General features: G+C 41.4%; 1 protein-coding gene across 2 annotated transcripts in view; it reads right to left on the bottom strand.

The window, feature by feature from the left end:
* Positions 1-26,156, bottom strand: part of LOC140195479 (phosphatidylinositol 5-phosphate 4-kinase type-2 alpha) — a 242,023-nt gene that overhangs the window by 64,043 nt on the left and 151,824 nt on the right. For both annotated transcript variants that reach the window (XM_072253826.1, XM_072253827.1), the window contains exon 4: positions 2,721-2,873. In XM_072253826.1, the coding sequence (XP_072109927.1) occupies positions 2,721-2,873 (153 nt within the window). The remainder of the gene's footprint in view (positions 1-2,720; positions 2,874-26,156) is intronic.

A 26,156-nucleotide genomic window follows, 5' to 3' on the forward strand; every position in this document is an offset into this window, starting at 1 on the left:
TCACCAACCAACCTAACATGAGGGACCATGTCAAATGCCTTACTAAAGTCTCTGGATTACTCTATTTAATTCCTTGTACAAAGAAAAAAAAATATTGGCTACTCTCCAGTTCTCTGGGACTTCACTTCTGGTTAGAGAAGATAAAAATATCTTCGTTGAAGCCTCAGCAATATCTTGTCGTCTCTCTCAATAACCTGAGGTAGATTCCATCAGGCTCCAGGGACTTATTCACTTTAATCTCCTTCTTTATCTCAAAATGTATTAGCATATTTGAATATCCAACTCTAATCTCACTATCCTCTATATCGGGGGTCCCCAACCTTTTTTGCACCGTGGACCGGTTTAATATTGACGATATTCTTGCGGACCGGCCGACGGGGGGCGGGGGGGGGGGGGAGCTGTTCAAGTTCAACAGTGCGTGACAGGGAATGAGGAAAGGTGCAGCTGACTCATATCGTTTCATATCGCCAAATCGTATCGTTTACTTGCAGCCCGGTAGCACATCTTTGTGGTTGGGGACCACTGCTCTATATCAGTGATTCCCACCCTGGAGTCCACACACCCTTTGCTTAATGGTCTTGGTTCATGGCATAAAAAGGTTGGAACTCCCTGCACTAAGTCCTTCTCCTTAGTGAATACTGATGCAAACTACCCATTTAGTACTTTGATGCCATCCTCCAGCCCCAACCATAAATTTCCTCCTTTATCCTTGAGCAATCATACCCTCTCCTTTGTCACCCTTGTTTGTGGCATACTTAAAAATGCCTTGGGATTCTCTTTAATTCTGCTTGCATAAGACATTTCATCTCCTTGTCTTGTCCTCCCGATTCCTTGCTTGAGATCTTTTATGCTTTCTTTATATTCCTCAAAGACCATGACTGATTTCAACTTTCCTCATCTTTCATATGTTTCCTCTTTCTTTTTGATCAAATTTACAACTCCTCAAGATTCCCTTCCTTTGCATCTTTTTCCTTCCTTCTTACTAGAATATGCTTGCCCTGAACTCCAGTCAGCGGGTTTTATATGAATTCCATACGTTAGGTGTGGATTTACCCAATAAAATCTGTTCTCACTTTATTTTCCTTAGCTCCTGCCTGCTGTGTACATACATCTACTGATGCTTCTGGACACAGCTTCAGTGATATTCTGGAATAATTGGGTGTTTCGGGTCTTTCAACATCATACAACCTCCTCCAGGTGACCCAGCCGGGGCTGATCAGACCCCAGCTTGTGTCCAGATGGCTAGCTACTTAGGACTCCCTGGCTCCCCTCTTTTGAGCCACAGCCATCTTGAGGCCCTCTCTGCCACATCGGTGGTACTGCGGATGGCTCTCCTCTTCCTCTCTCCCTCGATGCCTAAAATGCTGAAGGCTCTAACTAAAGAATGGGCTACGAATCCCCTACAACCAACATCCACTGGGAGACACCTCGCTCTCCATCCAGCCTGCTGACAGTTGCTGACCAGTCCTGCATACTTGGAGAGCTTCCTTTCAAAGGCCTCTTCCAAGCTATCTTCCCATGGGACTGTCAGCTCCAAACAATGCTATAATTGTGCTGCTCCAAATTAATACTTTCAAATGAGATCCAAACTTGTCCTTATTCATTGCTACCTGAAAATGTACAGAGCTATGATCACTGTTTCCAAGATGCTCTTTCACTGAAATGTTAGTCACATAGCCAGGTTGTCATTTGATTCCTGTGGCTTAAAATACCACCCACCTGCCGAACTAACCTGAACAAGCAAACCTGCCCACCAGGATATTGGTCTCCCTCCAGTTCAATTGCAGCCAGTTTCTCTTGTACAGATCACCTTTGCCCCAGGCGAGATCCCAACAGTTGAACCCTTGACCACCCAACCCCAATTTTACAGCCACACATTCATTTACCACATCCTCCTATTCTTATTCTCATTAGCATGTGGCACTAGAAATAATCCAGAGATCACTTATTTGTGCCAACATTTGCAATGACTTCTGGCTGCTCATGCTTCCCACTAAGAGTGTTATATGGCTGCTCAGAGACATCCTGGAACCTGAAAACAGGCAGAGAGCCACGGGATCTCCTGTCCGCTCCTTCTATCACTATAGTTCTATCTGCTTTCCCCTTTCCCCACTAAGCCTCACAACCTGGCTTGGTGCAAGTAACCTAGGTACAGCGGCAAGTCCTGAGAGCAGCTCTGAGATTCTCCCCGATTAGTAATGTAACTCCTCTAGCTCTTTTCACCTCCCTATCGCACCAGGGACACTTAAATCCTGGAATCCAGAGCTGCAGGTCTCGTAAGCATATCACTGAAAAGGCTGAAACATCCAAGTTCTATGCACAGACCCAGGTTCTAAGCTGATCTGCCTTACCTATAATACTGCTTTCATTAAAATAAAAAGAAGAGCCTAACCACATTCACTAACCTGCCTCTGCCCTTCCTTCCTTTCAGAATTGCTCGTCATAAACTCTACCTTCCCATCGATCCCTCCAACTTTTGGCTTGCTGCCCTGTTCCCACCCTATTAAACCATCCTGAGTAACACTGGTGGACCGCCTGCAAGAATACGTGCACCCCTCTGGTTAAGGCGCAAGCTCTACCTTCTATACAGGTCCCACCTTAAATACAACACATCGCTATGTTTATTAAATTCTTAATAGAAGGATAAAGAGTGAAACACAAAGTGAACAAGTTAATTTTCTTCTTAAACAGAGATTAGCCGATAGAAGTCCAACTGTTACCTGATGGTATTTTTTCAATATGTTATGCATCTCAGCCACATCTTCACTGGATATAGTTTTGACTACATATCTTCTGTCATAGGTGGTGTGAAAACGAGCTCCACTTCGACCTTGCGAGTCATTTGAAAAGGGAGCACTTCGTGTCACTGAATTCTAAAAGGAAAGGAAACAGCATGGTGACCATGTGGTTTAATAGTGAGTTGAATGACTGTTATTCCAGACTCTTTTGTGAGGTCCTGCTCTCAGTTAATTTAGTGTGGTAAATAGCAAAAGTTAGGAAAAAGCTATTCGCCCTTGGATTAGCTGAAAAAAACTTACGGAGGAAATTCTAAATGTCATCCTGGCCTAGTTGGGGCTACTTTGACAAACCCAGGAGCCTCAGGTTCAAGTTCCACACCAATACATTTGTGCTGAAGACTAAGCTAAAGAACTATTGAGTTAATAGAACCATATTTCATCTGATGAAATATTAAATTAAGGCTGCAGCTATCTACTCTGGATGCTCTGGTCTATGTTAAAGATGCACTGACTCTAGTATCCAGGATCTCGCTGGCCTTTGCTTTATCTATCAACATGACTGCAAACAGATGCGCGACATTACAATTTGCAACATCTTGTTTGAAAACTGGGTGCAGTGCAGGATTTGTAACAAGGTACTACATTTACATAACACAAAACAGTGTCACCGTAGCATTCCAAGTGCACAGATATACAAATATTAGAAGAGAAGAAAGAAAGAATAAAAAAAAGTTACCTCAAACAGTCTAACAGGAGGGGTCATCACTTCCCCAGCTACAGAGTGACTCATTATATTGCCTAATGGCCAAGGGTAAGAATGACATTGTATAGCACTCTTTGGAGTAGCGCAGTTGTCTTAGTCTATTACTAAAAATGCTCCTCTGTTTAAGCAAGGTAGCATGCAGAGGGTGAGAAACATTGTCCAGAATTGCCAGAATTTTCTGTAGGCTCTTTTGTTCCAGTATGTCCAGTTTGACTCCTATAACAGAGCCAGCCTTTCTAATCAATTTATCGAGTCTGTTGCCATTGTCCCCTGCACACCACTGCATAGAAGATTGCACTGGCAACAACACACTGGTAAAATATGTGAAGTAGAGGCCTGCATACTCCAAAGGACCTCACTCTCCTCTGGTAGAGGTGACTTTGGCCCTTCTTGTACAAAGTTTTAGTGCTGGTGCTCCACTCTAGTCTGTCATCCAGGTGCAACCATAGGTACTTGTAGGTCCTTGTCACATCAACGTCCTCACCATTAATAGCAATAGTAACAGGGAGCAGTGCAAGATTAGTCTCCCAAAATCCATCACCATCTCTTTTGTCTTACTGATGCTGAGCTTGCACTTTTTGACAAAGTCTTCCACCAGGGCCCTGTATTCATTCTCCCGCCCTCCCTTTATACACCCAACTATTGCTGAGTCATCAGAGAATTTCTGCAGATGACATGGCTCAGTGTCGTATCTAAAATCAGAGGTATACATGGTAAACAGGAAGGGAGCCAATACAGTCCCCTGTGGGGCTCCAGTCCTGCTTATAGTCATGTCTGACACACAGCTCTGAAGCTGCACAAACTGTGGTCTGCCAGTCAGGTAATCCATTATCCAGGATATATGGCATTTCTTCTTTTTTGCAACTAATATCTTGAAGTTAGTTAAAAGTCTGCATTTCAATCAATATTACTTAAGGTATTAGTCAAATTTTATTCATTGTTAGGGTACCTCAATTAGTTTGCTCTGTATCTTCACTAAAATAATTGCCTGTGTATAAATTCATTTTGTAACTTTGATCTTGGTTTAGAAAAGATTACAAAGGATAATTTGCTGTCAATGATGTAGGGATTCCATTAGTTATGTGCAAATTCCACAGGTCAGGGAGAAACAGGATAATAGAGGTAAAATTGAAGATTCCAAACTATGTAACAGTTAATGTGAGGCAAGAGTTTAATTTTAGTATTGAGCAATCTTCAGGCCAAAATGCAATGCAAATGTGAATGATCAAAAGCCTAAACTCAAGCCTTTACAAAACTCAAGTTAAAATAAAATCGAGGCTTGTTTCAGCTCAGAATAACTGGTGGAGAGGACCGTGTCAATTTGACTCAGTTGGCAGCGGTCCAGAGTTTGCGAACATTACTAAAAATAGGTGAATCTTCTACTGTGGTTTAGAGTTGTGTATAAAATAACATAGTAAACTGCAAAGCCAATACTTAACAAGATCATTTTAACAAGGAAGGCCTTTAGATGCATCTTAATTTGCACACCCAGAAATTGATTTATCTGCAACACCTTCCATTGTGGTCAATTACAACAAAAGGAACAATACATTGCTTCAAGTGGTAATTATTTTGGATGCAAAGTCCTGAGAACTGCAAAAAGCCTAGATCATTTTCTTTTCAAATAAATGTTGCTACTATGAGAACAGGTCCATAAAGTATCACATAACGAATATTTGTGAAATGAAGATAGATTAGATTAGATTAGATTAGATTATGAGGACACTCAGTCCTCATTTATTGTCATTTAGAAATGCATGCATTAAAAAATGATACAATGTTCCTCTGGTATATCACAGAAACACAACACAGACCAAGACTAAAACTGACAAAAACCACATAATTATAACATATAGTTACAACAGTGCAAAGCAATACAGTAATTTGATAGGAGCAGACCATGGGCACGGTAAAAAAAAATGTCTCAAAGTCCTGATAGCCCATCATCTCACGCAGACGGTGGAAGGAAGAAACTCTCCCTGCCATGAGCTTCCAGCGCTGCAAATTTGCCGATGCAGCATCCTGGAAGCACCTGACCACCGTCCGACTCTGAGTCCATCCGAAAACTTCGAGCCTCCGACCAGCCCTCCGACACCGAGCACCATCTCTGCCAAGTGCTTCGACCCCGGCCCCGGCCGCCAAGCAACAGGCAAAGCCGAGGATTCGGGGCCTTCCCCTCCGGAGATTTTGGATCACACAGTAGCAGCGGCAGCGAAGCAGGCATTTCAGAAGTTTCACCAGATGTTCCTCCGTGCTCTCACGTCTGCCTCCATCAAATCAGAATTGTGCACGGCCTCCTATTTGACAGATAACAGATATTCATCACCGGAGAGGCCATGCGCGCTGTGTCGCGCCGCCATCTTCTCCTCCTCCCGATAACACAACATTTTAAAATATTTTATCTCTTGGTGCACGAGTTGGGTAAAACTGCCAAATAGTCGTAAGATTTCTCAAAATGCTAACCTACTTTGCTGTTCATCTCACTGTGCTTCCTCTTCAGGAACTTGGCATAAATGTAGTAGAGGAGTTTTTAGTTTATAATGATTGTATGTTTATTTGTATTTTAGATCCTATCACAACTGGATCCTTGACTTCTCCACCAACAAACCATAATCAGTAAGGATAAGCAGCAGCACTTCCACCACGATTACTCTGAACACTGATGACCAAGACTGCATCCTCAGCCCCCTGTACACCCTCGACTATGTGGCCAGATACTGCTCTAACTCCATTTACAAGCTTGTAGATGATTCCAGCATAGTGGGCCATATCTCAGATAACAATGAGTCGGAGTACGGAAGGGAGAAAGTGAGCTGAGCAACGTGGTACTTGTACTACTGCTCCCAGTGCACTGGCAGAGACTAAAGACTGTAGCACCAGTGGTGTGGACCAAGAAGATAAGGCCAAAGGAAATGGAAGAGTGCTTACAGGATTCTGCTTTCAGCCACCGGACTAGACAATATTCAGGGTGTCATCTTCCAATCCGAATCAATACGCCACAGTTGTCACCAACTTCATCAAGAGCTGTGTGGTTTGAGCGTGTGCCTTCGAGAACATACCAGACATACCCAAATCAAAAGCCATGGATGAACCAGGAGTTTTTCAGTCTGCTGAGAGCTATAAGTGTGGCATTCAAGACAGAACCAAACAAGATGTACGAGTGCGACCTACGTAAGGCTAGTTTAAAAGCAAGGAAGCAGTTCCAATTGAGGTTAGAGATGGAATCAGATGCACATCAGCTCTGGCAGGGTTTACGGGCCATTACTTCCTACAAAGCAATACCTAACATCATAAGTGTCTGTGATGCTTCACTCCCAGATGAGATCAATGTCTTTTAAGGACACTTTGAAAGGGAGAATAAAACTACATCTGTGTGAATCCCTTCAGCATCTGGTAACCCTGTGATCTTTGTCTTGCAGGCCAATGTTAGAACACCTTTCACGAGGATTAACCCTCACAAGGCATCAAGCCCTGATGGTATACCTGGTAGGGCTCTGAAAATCTGTGCCAACCAATTGGCGGGAGTGTTGACAGGCATCTTCAATCTCTCACTGCTGCAGTTGGAGGTCTCCACCTGCTTCAAAATGGTGACTATTATATCAGTGCCCCAGAAAAGCAGGATGAGCTGCCTCAATGACTATCACACAGTGGCACTCACATCTACTGTGACGAAGTGCTTTGAGAGATTGGTCATGGTTAGAAGCAACACCTGCCTCAGCAAGGACCTGGATCTGCTGCAATTTGCCTATTGCCACAAAAGGCCTACAGCGAATGCAATCTCACCGGCTTTCCACTCAACCTTGGATCACCTGGACAATAGTAATAGCTATGTCAGGCTGCTGTTTATTGACTACAGCTCAGCGTTCAACACAATTTCACAAATTCCAAAACCTGGGCCTTTGTACCTCCTTCTGCAAATAGATCCTTGATTTCCTCACCAAGAGACCATAGCCTGTGTGGATCGGAAATAAAACCTCCTCCTCGCTGACAGTCAACATTAGCGCATTTCAAGGATGTGTTTAGGCCCACTGCTCTACTCCCTCTGCAGCCATGACTGTGTGGTCAGGCACAGCTCAAACACCATCTATAAATTTGCTGATGACACAACTATTGTTGGCAGAATTTCAGATGGTGACGAGGACATGCACAGGAGGGAGATAGATCAGCTGGTTGAGTGGTGTCACTGACTTCAGGAAAGATGCTCCTGTCTTCATCAATGGTGCCAAGGTCGAGAGGATTAAGAGCACCCAGTTCCTACAAGTTAACATCACCATTAGCAGTCTTCGTTCAGCCACACAGATGCCATGGCCAAGAAAGCTCACCAATGCCTCTACTTCCTTAGGAGGTTAAAGAAATTTGGCATGTCCCCATCGACTCTTACCAATTTTTAATCAACATACTACAGAAAGTATCTTATCCGGATGCATTACTGTACTGTGAGAAACTGTAGAGAGTCATGGACAGAGTTCAGCATGGCACAGGCCTCAACCTCCCCTCCAAGGAATTGGTTTACACCTCTTGCTGCCTTGGTAAAGCAGTCAACATAATTAAAGATCCCACCCACTTCAGAATTCTTTCTTCTTCCCCCTCTAATTGGGCAGTAGATACAAAAGCTTGGAAGTGCATACCACCAGGTATAAGGGAAAGCTTCTACCCCAGTTAGAAGACTATTGACTGGTTCGCTAGTACTGTACAATAGATGACGCTAAGTCTCACAGTCTACCTTGCATCTTACTGTCTACCTGTACTGCACTTTCTCTGTACTTGTTGCATGTTATTCTGCATTCTGTTCATTTTACTTTGTACTACCTCAGTGTGCTGTGTAATGATTTCATCTGCATGAAAAGTATGCAAGATAAGCTTTTCACTGCACCTCAGTACACGTGACAATAATAAACCAATTCTAATTCCAATATAGCTCAGCTCTGCTATCTGTTGCCCCAATACAACTTCAAAAAATAACTTGAAATCAAGGAAAACCAGTGATGCAGCTACATCCAGATAATTGAGAACTACCTTTGAATAGTTTTGTTCGAAGTCAGTCTCAGAAACTATCGCTTTATCACTCACCATAGGAACAAGGTGCATGTGGCTAACAGCTGGCAATGGCATATTGAGATCAAATTAGTGCATTAAATTTTTTAGCATACCTCCTTGGTTCTGGAAAAAATGCAAGATAGAGTGAACAGTTTCTCTTTAGTACCACAGGTTAGTTCCTTCCAGCTGAAGCTTGTTAGAACTGAATTGCAGCATTTTGACTGGTAGAAGTGTTGGGATAATGATAGCCTTACTTCACCTCAGGCTGCACTGAAGGAAGCCGTTCTGTGCATTATCTACCAAACCACTGGATAGACAACATTCACACTGTGGTTTGGAGAAGAGCTGTTCACTATCTAGGGGGTGGTCAAGGAGCACCTGGGAAATGGCATACTCTCTGGCAGGCCTGAGCATGCACATACTTGGAGGCCAAGCTCCAAATCAACGTGGACTTATCCACTGAAGCATACCAGCTTACTCTCATCATTCACAAACAGCAGTCTGCTACCAATCTGTCCCTCCCGTTCACCACTTCCTTGTGTCAATACAGGTCCATGACAAGTTCCAAGAAAATGTATCTCAAGTTTCACCTCACAGTAATTAAAAATTATCATTGTCTTCAACGTGAATTTGGTCAGTTCAGGAAAAGGCATCTTTAAGCAACATGATCTCAAACCCAGCACACAACTTGTGAGCAAATGGGGCAGCAATGATCCAAACTGCCCTCCCATATGCACCTGATACACTTGTGACCTCAAGATACTGTAGAGAAACCATCAGCTCTACCTTCACAACATTGCTGAAATACACAGAGAAGATGAGCAAACCCAGATCAGCATCCTCTCCAAGGCCAACATCCAACATCCCCTTCATCAAGGCCCTAGTTACACTCTGTGGGCAGGCCATGCCATTCTGACACCAGACACCAAATTGCAGAAGCAAACTTCCTTTTCCAAGTTTGTTCAACCTATTCTTCCATGCCTCGAAAAAGGTGCCCCCTGCCCCATCTGTAGTAAAACCCATCAGTACGTCTCAGAGCCCACGGAACTGGAGCAGAAGCAAGTCATTCACAACATCAGGGAACTGCCTCAGAAATAAGATGAGTCAGCATACTGGTCGCATCATGCACTTTTCCGTATTTGGAATTTACAAGGAAAGTTAAAAAGGTTTATGACCAGAGTAGAACCACCAATACAGCTGCACTGAAGAGATTAATTCCTACAGGAAAATGGGGACTTCTAATCAGACTGAGTATTTTTCTTGACTGTAAGAACTAAAAGTTGCTGATGCAAAATAAAACAATTTGCATATAACTAAAATACTAATTTGAATGCAGCTGTAAGCAAGAGAGGAGAAGTTGCTGTTTCTTTTGAGACAGCAGGAACAAGAATGTCAATAAATGTAGGAGGATCAAAACAAAATTCAACAGCAATTAACTCTGGTAGATCCAAAACCCTGTGCTGGAATGCTGCTGCTCAGGCACTATTGTACCACCATACTTCAATGACTTTTGGGCTGCATCAGCAAGGGGCACCAGTGACAAATAAAGCTGGTGTGCAACTCTTAAAGGCAATCTGCATTGAGGTTGAGGCAAGGGCTGGCCGACATGAAGTGAATCTGACCTGGAAACATTGAGAAATGGCAGAAGATGGGAAAGGGAAAATTTCAAAGTCCTCACTACAGTGGTGCTGTTGTCAAAGAGATGCAAATTAGGAGAGCTGTTCTCATTTCCTTCTCGGAGAAGGAAACAGAGAACAAAAAGAAGGAGGAAAAACAGACAAAAACTCACCAGGAAAACTGATGTAGGAAAGGCAGTGGATGTTGTCTGCAAGGCTTTGACAAAGACTCGCATTGGGAGGCTGGTCAAGAAAGTCCAGTTGCTGAGCATTCAGGGTAAGGTGGTAAGTTAGACATTGGCTTTGCGGGAGAAGCCAGCGTGTGGCAGTAGATGGCTGCCTCTCTGCCTGGAACCCAGTGCCATAGAGATCAGTGCTGGGTTTGTTATTGCTTGTCATCTGTATCAACAATCTGAATGATAATCTAATGCTCAGGATGAGCAAATTCGCAGATGACACAAAGATTGGGGGCATAGTGGACAGAGGGGAAGGCTATAAAAAGTTTGTGCGTGATCCGGACCAGTGGGAAAAATGGTTTGAAAATGGCAAATGGAATTTAATGCCGACAGGTGTGAGGTTTTGCACTTTGGGACAACAAACCCAGGGTAGGACTTACATAGTGAACGGTAGGGCACTGAAGAGAGATGGATCTAGGATTACTGATCCATAATTCAGGTAAATATATGGATGGGAAGGGCATGGAGGGCCATTGTCCAGGTGTAGGTCAGCGAAACAATTTGGCACATCCGGCTGGGCTACACGGCCTGTTTCTGTGCGACAGTGCTCTATGGCTCTAGGGGGCCAGAAGACACCATTTATCTCTTGGGGATTCCTAGAATTATCTTTAAAAATACATTTCTTCTATAAAGTTGTTTATCGTGCTTAGGCAGAATGGGTATAGACTGTTGTGGACAACAATTCCAGAAGTAAGCCCTGCGGATTCGGACGCTATGCTTGAAATATGATCTCACACAGGTCATCTTCAAATATAGCATCTTGCCAACTGCACCACTATCCCCAGAAACTGTCAACACACTTGTCACCCACCAACCAACAATGTCTAAATCAGGACTCAAGCAGATTGTATGTTACCACTCCCCTTCCCTTTACAGGACAAGGCACCAGGGGATAGTCAGAAAGGCAAAGACTTACAAGAGCAATGAATATTATTGGATGCTGTTGCTGAGGTTGTGGCAAGTAATAGGGCTGATAAAACTTTTCGTTTCCAATCTTGCATCCCACCTCTCTCTTTATTTGCAGTGGATTAATATACCGCAGTTGATTTTAATCCTGCGTTCCTGGCTTTACCCACCCTCTGAATTGCATACCACATGCAAGTCACGACCTCTTTCCATGTCAAAGGGAAAAGGGATCGGGGTGATGGTGGGGTCCTTATAGGGGTGACTAGAGGGCAATGTCGCATCCTAATATTGTTATAGTTAAGAAATCTGCAGATTTTGACAGGACTGGCTGCAAAGAAAGGATGAAAGATATGGACACCAGAATATGGAGTGCAGACGAAAATGGCTCTTACTTAGCTTAGGACTTTTTGTAAAGGTTGGAATCCACCCTTGTTGATATGGTGATCAACTCTGTCCTTAGAGTTTGAACCCAACCATGATGGCCGACGCTGCAGCTTCCACTGCACCTTAATGTCTTTACATTACAGTTGAAGCTAGAGTTTCTCCTCACACAGAGTCACCCTGCTGCAATGCAAGGTCAGACTGCTGTTGCCATGGCACTGGATTACAGCAGGCACTTTGGGTCTGCCGGGTGTCACAGCAGTCCAGAATAGATTGTTGGGACTGCTGCTTGACCCTCAGAGCATCACACGACTAACCTCTCTTCGAAAAATCAGCGCTCAATATTTTCAGTTCAACTTGAAAAGTTGCAAGAGCCTTAATTTAATTTCCTAATGTACTTAATACCTGAATCTTGTGGAACAACAAAATGATTAGATTTTGTTGCTTTTTAGCCTGTTTCATGACAGAGGAAGACTTTGTATGAATTTTGCACTGATGAAGAGCTGCATTTCAAGAAAATCCTCTCAGAGTCATTGACAATGCTGTAAATCTTTTAAGATTTACTTCAGATTTTTAGCACCCAGTTTCATTTATTTCCAACCACAATCTGAAGGACATTTTATCTACTGTTAAAACTGGCTACCATTAACCATTCCAGAAATGTTCTGCTGTTTTGTTCTCAAAGGCCACAACTGAACTATGCTGATGTCAGTGGGATGTTTCATTGCTCTGACGCACATTAGAAATCCCCAAGAGTGAAGTAAAGTTATCATTAAAAAAAACTTACTTTTTTGGCAGAACATCAATAATGATTTTTCCCCCTTAAAATTGTTTATTCTGAGCCTTGGCAGCTGTTTGTCATTAAACTTAAAAGAAAATACTTAAAATCTTTGTCCCTTGCAAAATTAGGATACCAACAATTCCAATGACAACTCTGCCTTGTGCTCAATGTTACTAATTCTTCAGGAAAAAAAACCTTCTCAATGAAACACTTAAAAGCTCTAAATGTTTCCAAATTACTTAACATCCATCTGTCCTAGCAGGAGGAAAGAATGTAAATGAACATCATACTTCTATTTGGCACACTAATCCTCATATTACATGACTCCTCATTCTCTGTTTGTGTTGGGTATCATTTGATTTCCTTATCTGAAATCTGTGCAACTATGTCACCTTATACATATTCAACTCCACCCCAAACTGCTGCTTTCAAAACTGGAGAAAGATCATGAATTATTGATTTATATGGCCAGCAGAAACAATATGTGACCTCACTAACATCTAGGTTGATTTACAAGTAAGAAAAGACCTAACTAAATTTAAGCTATTTACAAGAGCTGCCAACTTCAGAGGCTGTAAGAACTTGCTCCAAAGCATGAAATACATGCTGTTGTTCAAAAAAAAACATTTTCCTGAGGCTTCCTCATCCACACAAATAAATGATGCACTGATGGCTAGTTTGCTTTACTCAACAAAAGTAATTGTAATATTATTTCTCTCAGATTATTCATTTACAAAATAGCTTCACATATGTAAATAGAGAATACCGCATTTTATTTTAATTAAATATTCATAAATTAATCAAAAACTTTCTTTAGTCCCAGCTAAGCACTTAAGTACCTTGTTCAACATCAGTTTTGACCAAATTCCCTATACTGTGATGTTAGTTAGCATGAAGTTAATGGATAATTTCCCAAAACACAATGTCTACCTCCACTATTTGATCTACAATTATATTTTATTGTACATAATTAGTTAGACCAACTGTCCACATGAAATTATATTTAAGATGCATAAAGCAAACTAAGTCATGGGAGTTCTATCACAGTGCTCTGAATTTAAACTGAGAACAAGTAACCTTTAGCAATGTCACAACTGAGTGAACAATTGAAAGACAAAATGCATTAAACGCTATCATCCCTGTGCAGAGTTATTCTATGAGGAGAGACTGAGTCACCTGGGACTGTACTTGCTGGAATTCAGAAGGATGAGAGGAGATCTTATAGAAACATATAAAATTATGAAAGGGATAGATAAGATACAGGTAGAAAAATTCTTTTTCACTGGTGGTGAGACTAGAACTAGATTAGATTAGATTATGAGGACACTCAGTCCTCGTTTATTGTCATTTAGAAATGCATGCATTAAAAAATGATACAATGTTCCTCTGGTATGACATCACAGAAACACAAGACAGACCAAGACTAAAACTGACAAAAACCACATAATTATAACATATAGTTACAACAGTGCAAAGCAATACCGTAATTTGATAAGAGCAGACCATGGGCATGGTAAAAAAAAAAGTCTCAAAGTCCCGATAGCCCCAACATCTCACGCAGACGGTAGAAGGAAGAAACTCTCCCTGCCATGAGCTTCCAGTGTTGCAAATTTGTTGATGCAGCATCCTGGAAGCACCTGACCACAGTCCGACTCTGAGTCCGTCCAAAAAGTTCGAGCCTCCAACCAGCCCTCTGACACCGAGCACCATCTCTGCCGAGCGCTTCAACCCCGACCCCGGCCACCAAGCAACAGGCAAAGCCGAGGATTCGGGGCCTTCCCCTCCAGAGATTTCGGATCACACAGTAGCAGCTGCAGCGAAGCAGACATTTCAGAAGTTTCACCAGATGTTCCTCCGTGCTCTCATGTCTGCCTCCATCAAATCAGAATTGTGCACGGCCTCCTACTTGACAGATTACAGATATTCATCATTGGAGAGGCCGCGCACGCTGCATCGCATTGCCATTTTCTCCTTCTCCCGGCATAGATGGGACATAGCCTCAAGATTCGGTGGAGTAAATTTAAGACGGAGATGAGGAAGAACTGCTTTTCCCAAAGTGTGGTGAATCTGTGGAATTCTCTGCCCAATAAAGCAATGGAGGCTACCTCAATAAATACATTTAAGACAATGTTGGATAGATTTTTGCATAGTAAGGGAATTAAGGGTTTATGGGGAAAAGGCAGGTAGGTGGAGATGTCTGTGGTCAGATCAGCCATGATCTTATTGAATGGCAGAGCAGGCTTGACGGGCCAGATGGCCTATTACTCCTCTTATTTCTTATGTTCTATGTAGGCTTCTTTACAGTTATAAACCTGGGTGTCATTGGGACACTATTACACAGCTTTCTTTCACTAGACAGTTCCAATCAACTAATGCTTTGCATGGCTTGCCCACAGGAGCACAGCATGACAGAGATAATTGTTAATTCTCTGTTCGGCAGCTGAAAACATAATCTTTTTCATTCCTACATGGTTTTCTCAACTGAAAGCAATACAAATAATTTGTGCGAATGAAAACTCCAGACACAGAATAAATGTAATTTTATGGAAAACATACAAATGACAATTTTGTTAAGCATAAATGCTGCCCTTTAATGCTAATCATGTTGTCTCTCTCTATATTCTTTTTCATTAAGTAGTGCTGGAAAAATAATCTTGCTACCATGGATAACCTTGATAAACAATGGATAATAAAATCCACATCACATTAGATTTATTAAACTGATGCCATAGCACAGTAAATCTGAAGGCACGAGACCCAATTTCCAATAATCATTTGAATTCTGAGTATACCAAATACAAGACTCAATGCACCTATGCCATTAGCTTTGTGATCTTTAGGGACTTTCTGTACTTTGGAGCTAAATCCTGACCATTCTTATGGGCTTGACCTTAAGAAATGTTCTTGAATTCTTCTTGCATTTCATTTTAGGGTAAGGTCACAAGGAGGGAAAAGCAAACCTTCACAATTAGAAACACAGAAAACCTACAGCACAATACAGGCCCTTCGGCCCACAAAGCTGTGCCCAACATTTCCTTATCTTAGAACTACCTAGGCTTACCCATAGCCCTAAGCTCCATGTATCCATCCAGGAGTCTCTTAAAAGACTCTATCGTTTCCGCCTCCACCACCACTGCCAGCAGCCTGTTCCACGCACTCACCGCTCTCTGAGTACAAAGAAGCTTACTCCTGACATCTCTTCTGTACCTACTTCCAAGCACCTTAAAAGTATGCCCTCTCGTGCTAGCCATTTGCTTTTCCTTAATTTTTGGAAAATCTTTTGGAATTGAAATATATGCTTCAGAGGTTTTATTTAATAGATTAAGTGCTTCAACTCTCAGAAAGAATCTGCAATGCATGTCATTTTCTCCCTTTTTAATTGCACATGATATATTTTGTAAAGGTATTCCCTCAAAATGTACAGTACCGTGCTAAAGTCTTAGGTACATGTACTACAGAGGTAGGGTGCCCAGGTTTTTTGCACAGTACTATATTTGTCAATGTGGAGCGGAGAGTGAGTTTGTAAATCTGACAGAAGCACAGTATATTGACAATGGTGAGGGTGGCGCCGCGGGAAGGGTGTGGGACAGGTGGCAGAGAAGCAGTGCTAGGAGTAGGGGTGGAGCAGACGCAGATACACCCAGCCCTGAGACACCAGGAAAGGTCATTTGATTCCAAATAATTGATTTATTGATTATTACAGAATATCTCTCCAGTGCTTCCGGCTCCCTTCGCCTCTTCCCGGCCACTATTCCCCTCCCCCTGCCCCCTTCCCCCTCTCAGGTCTCAAAAGAGACCCACATCAGAATCAGGTTACTCATCACACACATATGTCGTGAAAGTTGTTTTATGTATATGTGCCGAAGACTTTTGCACAGTCCTATAGATTCAAAAAGCAGTTACTTAGTATCTTTTGCTATTTTTAACACCATCAGCATTTCCAATTAATCAGGACCAGCTATGCTGGAAAATAGGTGCAAATTTCTTTTTCATCAACATGAAATAGTAGCATCATCTAAAAATAATTTATTAAACTAGGAGATGAATAAATTCAAACATTAAAAATACCAATTAAGATGAACATATCTGGAGGTAAAGTGCACTACTGTTACCTAATTGCAAATTATACGAGAGAGTGGGCATTACTCAATCTACTATGACAGGACTGCTTTAAATAGGTGAACTGGACTGTATTCAGGGATTCACCTTCAAATCTGGATGAGTATGCTGCAGTTGTCACCAACTTCATTAAAACCTGTGTGGATGAGTGTGTGTCTACAAAGATTTACTGTACATTCCCAAACCAAAAGCTGTAGATGAACCAGGAGGTACGTCGTCTGCTGAAGGCTAGATCTGTGGCATTCAGTCTGGCGACCCAGGCCTGGACCAGAAAGCCAGATATGATTTTCAGAGGGCTATTTCAAGGGCAAAGAGACAATTTCGAATGAGATTGGAGGTGACATCAGATGTACGACAACTCTGGCAGGGTTTGCAAGACATTATTTCCTACAAAGCAAAACCCAATAGCATGAAAGGCAGCGATGCTTCACTACCAGATGAACTTAACACCTTATAAAGGGAGAATATAACTACAGCTGTGAAGATCCCTGCTGCACCTGGTGACCCTGTAATCTCTGTCTCAGAGGCTGATGTTAGGCTTTCTTTAAAGAGAGTGAACCCTCACAAGACGTAAGGTCCCAATGGAGCACCTGGTAAGGCTCTGAAAACCTGTGCCAACCAACTAGCAGGAGTATCCAAGGGCATTTTTAACCTCTCACTGCTACAGGCAGAAGTTCCCACTTGCTTCAAAAAGGCAACAATTATACCAGTGCCTAAGAAAAGTAATGTGAGCTGCTTTAATGATTATCACCCAGTAGCACTCACATCTACAAATGATGAAATGCTTTGAGAGGTTGGTCATGACTACACTGAACTCCTGCCTCAGCAAGGACCTGGACCCATTGTAACTTGCCTATCACCACAATAGGTCATCGACAGATGCAATCTCAATGGCTCTTCACACGGCCTTAGACTACCTGGACAATACAAACACCTATGACAGGATGCTGTTCATCGACTATAGCTCAGTATTTCCACAATCCTGATTGAGAAGTTACAGAACCTGGGCCTCTGTACCTCCCTCTGCAATTGGATCCTCAACTTCCTAACCGAGGATTGGTGATAGTATCTTCTCTTCGCTGATGATCAACGCTAGTCCACCTCAGGGGTGTGTGCTTAGCCCACTGCTCTACTCTCTATATACCCATGACTGTGTGGCTAGGCATACCTCAAATATCATCTATAAATTTGCTGATGATACAACCATTGTTCGTAGAATCTCAGGTGGTGACGAGAGGATGTACAGGAGTGAGATATACCGACTAGTGGAGTAGTGTTGCAGCAACAACCTGGCACACAACGTCAGTAAGATAAAAGAGCTGATTGTGGACTTCAGGAAGCGCAAGATGAAGGAACACATACCAATCCTCATAGAGGGATCAGAAGTGGAGAGAGTGAGCATTTTCAAGTTCCTGGGTGTCAAGATCTCTGAGGACCTAACCAGGTCCCAACATATCGATGTAGTTATAAAGAAGGCAAGACAGCAGCTGTACTTTATTAGCAGTTTGAAGAAATTTGGCAGGTCAACAAATACACTCAAAAACTTCTACAGATGTACTGTGGAGAGCATTCTGACAGGCTGCATCACTGTCTGGTATGGCGGGGCTACTGCACAGGACTGAAAGAAGCTGCAGAGGGTTGTAAATCTAGTCAGCTCCATCTTGGGTACTAGTCTACAAAGTACTCAGGACATCTTCATGGAGCGGTGTCTCAGAAAGGCAGAGTTCATTATTAAGGACCTCCAGCACCCAGGACATGCCCTTTTCTCATTGTTACCATCAGGTGGGAGATACAGAAGCCTGAAGGCAAACACTCAGCGACTCAGGAACAGTTTCTTCCCCTCTGCCATCCGATTCCTAAATGGACATTGAACCCATGAACACTACTTTCCTTTTTAAATATATATTATTTCTGTTTTTGCATGATTTTTAATCTATCCAATATACATATACTGTAATTGATTTACTGATTTATTTATTATTATTGTCTCTTCTTCTTCTCTATTATGTATTGTATTGAACTGCTGCTGCTAAGTTGACAAATTTCGCAACACTTGCTGGTGATAATGAATCTGATTCTGATTCTGACTACTGGAAACCGAGTCTGGGGTAAGTGGGGGAAGTATCAGTTGACATTTTCACTGTGAGGGAAAAAGAGCCAATGATGGTTTCCAGCATTTTCTATATTTATTTCATATTACTAGTTCCTGTATTTTTTTGATTTCATCAACAAAATTTTCTTTGAAATGTGTGCGAATCCTTAAGCAAGGAGACAAAATCTGTATGCAAGTATGATTCCAGCAATACCTTGCATAGCTACAGCAACATTTCAACCTCCTAGCAATCAATGATGGCCAACACAACCTAACTACAGCCATTGACTTGTAGGGCAATACAATGCGGAAACAGGCCCTTTGGACCAACTAGTCCACGCTGACCAAAGTTTTCATCTAGGCTCGACTGAATTGCTCACATTTGGCCCGTATTCTTTTAAACCTTTCTTTACCATGTACAGATATTTTTTGGCAGCTCATCCCACTAATGGATCAGTCTCTGTGCGGAAAAGGCTGCCCCTCAGGTTCCTGTTAAATCTCCACCCCCCCAACCCCCACCCTAAGTGTATGCCACTAGCTCTCAATTCCCCATCTGTGGGTAAAAGATACTGCACATCCATTGTCCTCGTGATTTTATACACCACTATAAGATTTCTTTCATTCTCCTATGCTCTAATTAATTAACAGCCAGCTCAACCTCTCTCTAGATCTCAATCCCTTGAGTACCAGGATCAATCTTGTAAATTTTCTCTGTACTCTTTCCAGCTTAACAGCATATAGATTTTGTCGCCTTGTTTGAGGATTTGCAAACATTTCAAAGAAGATTTTGTTGATGAAATAAAAAAAATGCAGGAACTAGTAATAAGAAATAAGTATAGAATTTTGACAAAAACGGAAGACAATATTCCAAATGTAGTCTTTTGGACATCTACAACTGGAGACTAAGGCTTCACTGAAGCTTACTCTGGCTGCTGTGGAAGGAGATCTGGGGCTCAGCCTGGTTTGGGATGTGGTTGGCTTGCTTCTATTGGGGTGTGTGTGTGTGTGTGCGTGCGCGCGCACTTTTCTTCTCTTTCTCTGAGCAGAGTTTTTGTTTTTTTTTTAATTGGGTTATTCGAGTTTCTTACTTTGTGGCTGCCTATAAGCAGAAAAATTTCAAGATGTATAATTTATACATTCTTTGATAATAAATGTGCTTTGAATCTTTGAACAGCAACATAACATCCCAACTTCTAAAATCAATGAAAGCCTGTGTGCTAAAAGCATTCTTTACCACTACTTGCTACAGCTGCATTCTACTTTGATGTCTCATCTCTGAGGATGCACAGAGCTACCTGTTCAAAAATATTTTGTATTTTTCACTCAAATAATCCTCTTTTTCTATTCTTCAGATCACATCACATCACACCTTCCCATACTGTTTTCTGTCAAGATTGGAAATAGTTACAGGCATAATCACTGATGACTGTGGCATTCTAGTTAGCATTTGCCAAACAGAAAATAACCAATTTATCCCAATTCTGCTTTTTGCAAATCAGTTTTTTTTCTAACATAAATACTTACACTGTATAGAAATCACTTTAAGTACAATTTTGAACATATTTTAGAAATCCAAATAGTGTAAATCTGCTGTTTTCTGCTTAGAATCATAGAGCAACGCAGCAAACACACACTCTCCATCCACCCAGCTAGTCCCAATTTCTTGTATTTGGCCCATATTCCCCCAAACCCCGCCAAATACTTATCCAAGTGCTTTTTAAATGATACTACTGTACCCGCCCTAACCAATTCCTCTGGCAGCTCATTTCATATACTCACCACCCTCTGCAGGAAAACGTTGCTCCTCACATTCCTTTTAAATTTTTCCCTTTCACTCTAAACTTTTGGATTTCCCTACAATGGGGAAAAGACTATTATCATCTACTTTATCTATGCCTATCGCAATTTTAAACCATGCAGGCAGATGCAAGTCATTTTTCTATTTTGTTATTTCCTTATTTCACATAATTAATGTTCCCGTCTCAGCTTTTAAGGTGATGATTTGATGGTTAACCTACTACCTTAAAACAGGCATGATGGGCTTCTGGATTTTTAACAGCGATTCTTCTAGTATATATTTAATTCTGTGGAAGTTGTAGTCTTAACCAACGCTAAGGAATTTTATTTACACAAATGAGCACAAACATTCATTACTCTTACAAAATATAATGTTATTGTTTGAATTTGCTTGACAAGATATTTTCAGGGCTATGGGTAAAAATCAGAAGAGGGAAAAGAACTGGAAAGCTTTTTCTAAAGAGTTGACATTGGCACAGTAGGTTCAATAACCTTTCTTTGTAGCACAAGATCCATGAGGAAATATATTTCCTGCATTATGTTCATAATTAACATCTTTTGATGTTCTTGATGAAAGTGCAGAACATCATGACACTACTTTTAAAGATCATTTAATTTCATCTTCAGCTGCTTATGGTCTGAACTTAGTTTAACATTCCCCATACATGAGAAAAAAATAACATCTACATTCTGTTTCCAGATGTGATTCATAAGAATTTTTTAAAAAAGTGATTGACCTTATGTAAAAAAAATCACAGCTTTTTGATGTCAGGGGTCCTCCTTTGAACTTGCACATGAACACAGCAGATGTCAGGAAAGCAAAAGTTAATGCAGAGATAGAGCATAGAACAGCATAGCACAATACAGGTCTTTTAGCTGGCAATGTTTTTCCAACTGTTAAAACTACTCCAAGATTAATCTACCCTCCCCACTTCATTTTTCATTCATCCAGGTGTCCATCTAAGACTTTCCTAAATGTCCTTAATGGACCTGCCTCTATCACTACCACTACTGGTAGCACATTCCACATACCCCTGCACCCTGTGTAGAAAAAAGACGTGCTTCTGATATCCCCCGTAAACTTTCCTCCAATCACCTTAAAATTATGCCTTCTCGTATTAGCCATTTCCACAGTGGGAAGTCTCTGGCTGTCCAATTACCTACACCTCTTATTGTCTTATACACATCTACCAAGTCACCTCTCGTCCTCCTTTGCTCCAAAGAGAAAAACTCTAGCTGATAAGTAGATCTCTGAGAGAATTTTCTTCATGGACAGCGATAAAAAATTGTTGTTTGGCAGCCAAATGGAAACCTTACATCACAATATATTGGTAGTTCTTTGTTTCAGTAAAATGGTGGAATAAGAGATGCGCTGGAGGAACTCAGCAGGTCAGGCAGCATGTATGGGGGAAACAAACAATTGCTGTTTTGCACTGAGACCTTTCATCAGGACTGGAAAGGAAGGGGGCAGAAGACAGAAGAAAAAGATGGGGTGAAGGGAAGGAGCACAAGCTGGCAGGTAATATCTGAGTCCAGTGAGGGGGGGGAAGGTAGGTGAGCGTGGGAGAGGGGACAAAAGGGAATGATCTGAGAAGCTAAGAGGTTATAGGTGGATGAAGCAAAAGGCTGAAGAAGGAGAAATCTGATAGGACAAGAAAGGACCAATGGAATGAGCAAAAAACAAAATGGGGGGGGGGGGAAACAAAGAAAAGAGTGTGGATTGGTTACCGGAAGTTAAAGAAATTAATGTTAATACCATCTAGTTGGAGATTACCAAGACAGAATACGAGGTATTGCTCCTCCAACCTGCATCTGACCTCACCGTAGCAGTAGAGGCTGTGGACAGACACAATGGTGTGGAAGTAGGAAGTCGAACTGAAATGGGTGGCACTGGCAGATCCTGGCTGTTGCGGCAGACTGAGTGAACATGCCCAACGAAGTGCTCCCCCATTCTGGGTCGGAGATGCGTCTGGTGATGGCAGAAGTTGAGGACAAAGAGGCTGACAGGGTGGAGAGAGGATGGACACAAAACCCACACTTCTGTGTTCCATACTACACTGCAGCTTGGCAAGAAGTACAATGGGGTACGGCAGGGATTCCCTGCAGTTTTGGTGCTATACTATTTGTGGCTCATTGAGTTTGCCCATTTACTATCATGTTATAGGTAGGTTTATATTTTCAGATGTTCACTTACCAAATGGATTGGGACTATCCCAGCAACCTAGAATAATTAGGCCAGATTCATTTCCTTTTCCTTTGACTGCAGACATATTTTATTATTTTTCCTTAAAATGAACTAAGATCTGTATGTAAGATAATCTTTCATGGGTTAATTTTCCATAAGAAACTTTTTAAGTTCCAAGCTCACCAGTCGATTTTCTGACTTTGATGATACAATCATCATTCTTATAACTACATTCTTTGTATATCAATTTTTCTTGCCAGCCCAAAAGTAAAATGGTTTCTTTCTGACCATGCTTCTTCAGCTTCTGCTTGGCACTGCCGGACGGCTATTATAACGCGCGGTCGGTGTGAATGGCGTGGGAGTAAAATAGTAAAGTAAGCTTTTTTGACTAGATCCCCTAAATCGATTTGATTGAGTCTATCTTTAAAAATATTAATGTCAGAAATACTGCGCAGGTCTGGCATACTCATTAAGTCAGACAGAAACTAATTTCCAAGCAATGGAACTGCAGAGAAACTAATGATTTCAATATTCCACTCAGCTAGCAGGGGTTGGTGATTCATCTTTGAGAGGAATATAACCATGTGTCTGGAATTTGAAAATCAGTGCAGACAACCAGAATCCTAATTGATTTAAAATACTATTAATAGACTGTTCTGAAACACATCAGAAATTGTACAATTCCATCCACTCTAATCAATTAGGCAGATGCACACATCAATTCATAACATGTTATGTACCTCCATGCAATTGCTGTGACCATTTAATAATCTGTTGGTGAGGTGAAAATCAAACGCAGGTCTCTAGCTGTGTTAGAGCATCAGTAACTGCTGTACCACTATGACAGACATCTTCCTCTTCCAACAAAACTGGATATGATAGGAAGCCAAAATCTACTTCTTTGATCTACAGGCTGCAATTATATCACTGCCAAAAGTTGTTGTGTAAATGGATATCCTTCATATGCTACCCTTTATTTCATGCATATAGGCCTTCTTCATCTTTATCTATTTTCTTCTGTGTTGTGCTCATAGGTAATCTAACTTCTGGTATCCACCAGATCTGGTCAAAACATGAAAACTTCAGTGACTCAGATTATCATCATCCAGTCTTGTATGCTGTCTTGGTTCTTCCCTCTGGATACAGACGAGTCTTCAAAATGAAGTATTTAAAGTACATCTCGAAGATCTGTAGCAGTTTCATTTTCGCCTGCATTAGTAGCAAGCTTTCCCCACAACAGAGCACAAGCTTCTTTAAGTGTTCTATAAAACATATATAAATCCTGATTTGAGTGTCAACTTTATTTGAAATAGATAATACAAACAAGTTTAGGTTTTACAATGAACAAAATACTCAAAACTTGCAAGAGAAAAGGACAAAACAGCAAAATTTGGAAGTTTTTAAATTGTTCTTAAATCAAATTACATCAAAATAGATAAGCATCAAGGGCTGGATTTGATGAAATTATGAAGAACTTATTTCACATTTTATTTTAATACCAAGTTTAATTTAACATCGTATTTTCTCTCATAGCATTTTGATTGTGTTAAGCATTTACAGTTCTTTAATTCAAATAAGCAGAAATGAGAAAATCTTTCAGATTTAGGAATTCTTTTGTTTTTCACAGAAATGGGATAGTGCAAAAATAAATAACCATGAAATTCAATACTTTTGAAGTGCAACACCATAGGAAATGCAGTCTCAAATGATAATTTATGGAACTATTTATGACTACATGCACAAGAGATGTTAATCTTATAGGGTTAGCTACAAGATAAAGTCAAATATCAGAAAATAGTTACAGTTATAAAAAAGTACCTGCCCCACAAACGCTATCTGGTACAAAAGATAATAAAGACCATAAAACATATCAGCAGAATTATGCCATTCAGCCCATTGAATCTGAACCACTATGGCTGATTTATTATCCTTCCCAACTGCATTCTCCTTCCTTCTCCTCATAATTTCTGATGCCGATTAATCAAAAACTTATCAACACCTACTTCAAATATGCCCAATGACTTAGTCTCCACAGCCTCCTCATCCTTGTTCTAAATGGACATCACCTTTACTCTGAGGCTGTGCCCTCTGGTTTTAGACTCTCCCACTGTAGGAAACATCCTCACCACATCCAGTCTATCTCAGTCTTTCAATATTTGATAGGTTTCAGTGAGATTTCCCTCTACCTCATTCTTCTAAACTCCAGCAAGTACAGGCCCAGAGCCTTCAAACATTCCCAATACGTTAACCCTTTCATTCCCGGGATCATTCTTGTGAACCTCCTCTGAACCTTTTCCAATGTAAGCACATCTTTTCGTAGATAAGGGACCCAAAGCTGCTCACAACACTCCAAGTGTGGTCTGGCTAATGCCTTATAAAGCTTCAGAATTACATCCTTGCTTTTGCATTCTAATCCTCTCTAAACGAATGCTGCCATTGCATTTGCCTTCCTCACCACCGACTCAACCTGCAAGTCAACCCTGTAGAACAGAGGTAAGGAGGAATTTTTTTAGCCAGAGCACAATGTATCTGTGGAATGCTCTGCCAAGTCCATGGGTATATTTAAGGTGGAAGTTGATAGTTGCCTAATCAGTCAGGGCATCAAAGGACATGGTGAGAAGGCAGGTGTATAGGTTTGAGTGGAATCCGGGATCAGCCATGATGGAATGGTGGAGCACACTCGATGGACTGAATAGCCTAATTCTGCTCCCATGCCTTATGGTCTTATGTGCAGCACAAAAATCCAAGAAAACAACATCAGTTGACTGTACTTTGTCTATCATGCTTGCTATTTTCTCAAGAATTTTCAACAGATTTGTCAGGCAAGACTTCCCCTTAAGGAAACCATGCTGAGTTTAGCCTACATTATCATGTGCCTCCAAGTTCTCTGAAACCTCATCCTTAATAATGAACTCCAACATTTTCCCAACCACTGAACTCAGGCTAACTGGCCTATAATTTCCTTTCTTCTGCCTCCTGCCCTTCTTAAAGAGTGGAATGACATTTGCAATTTTCCAGTCCTCTAGAACCATTCCAGAATCTAGTGATTCTTGAAAGATCTTTAATAGTGCCTCTATCATGTCTTCAGTTACTTCTTTCAGAACCCTAGGGTATAGTCCATCTGGTCAATGCAACTTAACTACCTATAGACCTTCCAGCCTCTCCTTAGTAATAGCAACTACACTCACATCTGCACTCTGACACTCTCAAATTTCTGGCATACTATCAGCGTCTTCCACAGTGAAGGCCGAATTACAAAATACTTATATACTCCTCTGCCATTTCCTTGTCCCCCTTTACTACCTCTGCAATGGTATTTTCCAGTGGTCCAGTGTCCACTCTCGCCTCTCATTTACTTTTTGTATATTTGAAAAAAAACTTTTGGTATCCTCTTTTGTAAAAAGAGCTTTGACCAACGACATTAATCCGGACATTAGAAGTTTTGAGAGGAAGGGATTTCATTCAGGTCCACTGCCCGAGTAAAAAAGGCAGCAGTGGATCGCTA

This window comes from Mobula birostris, chromosome 3 (assembly GCF_030028105.1).
Source record: "Mobula birostris isolate sMobBir1 chromosome 3, sMobBir1.hap1, whole genome shotgun sequence".
Taxonomy (NCBI): Eukaryota; Metazoa; Chordata; class Chondrichthyes; order Myliobatiformes; family Myliobatidae; genus Mobula; species Mobula birostris.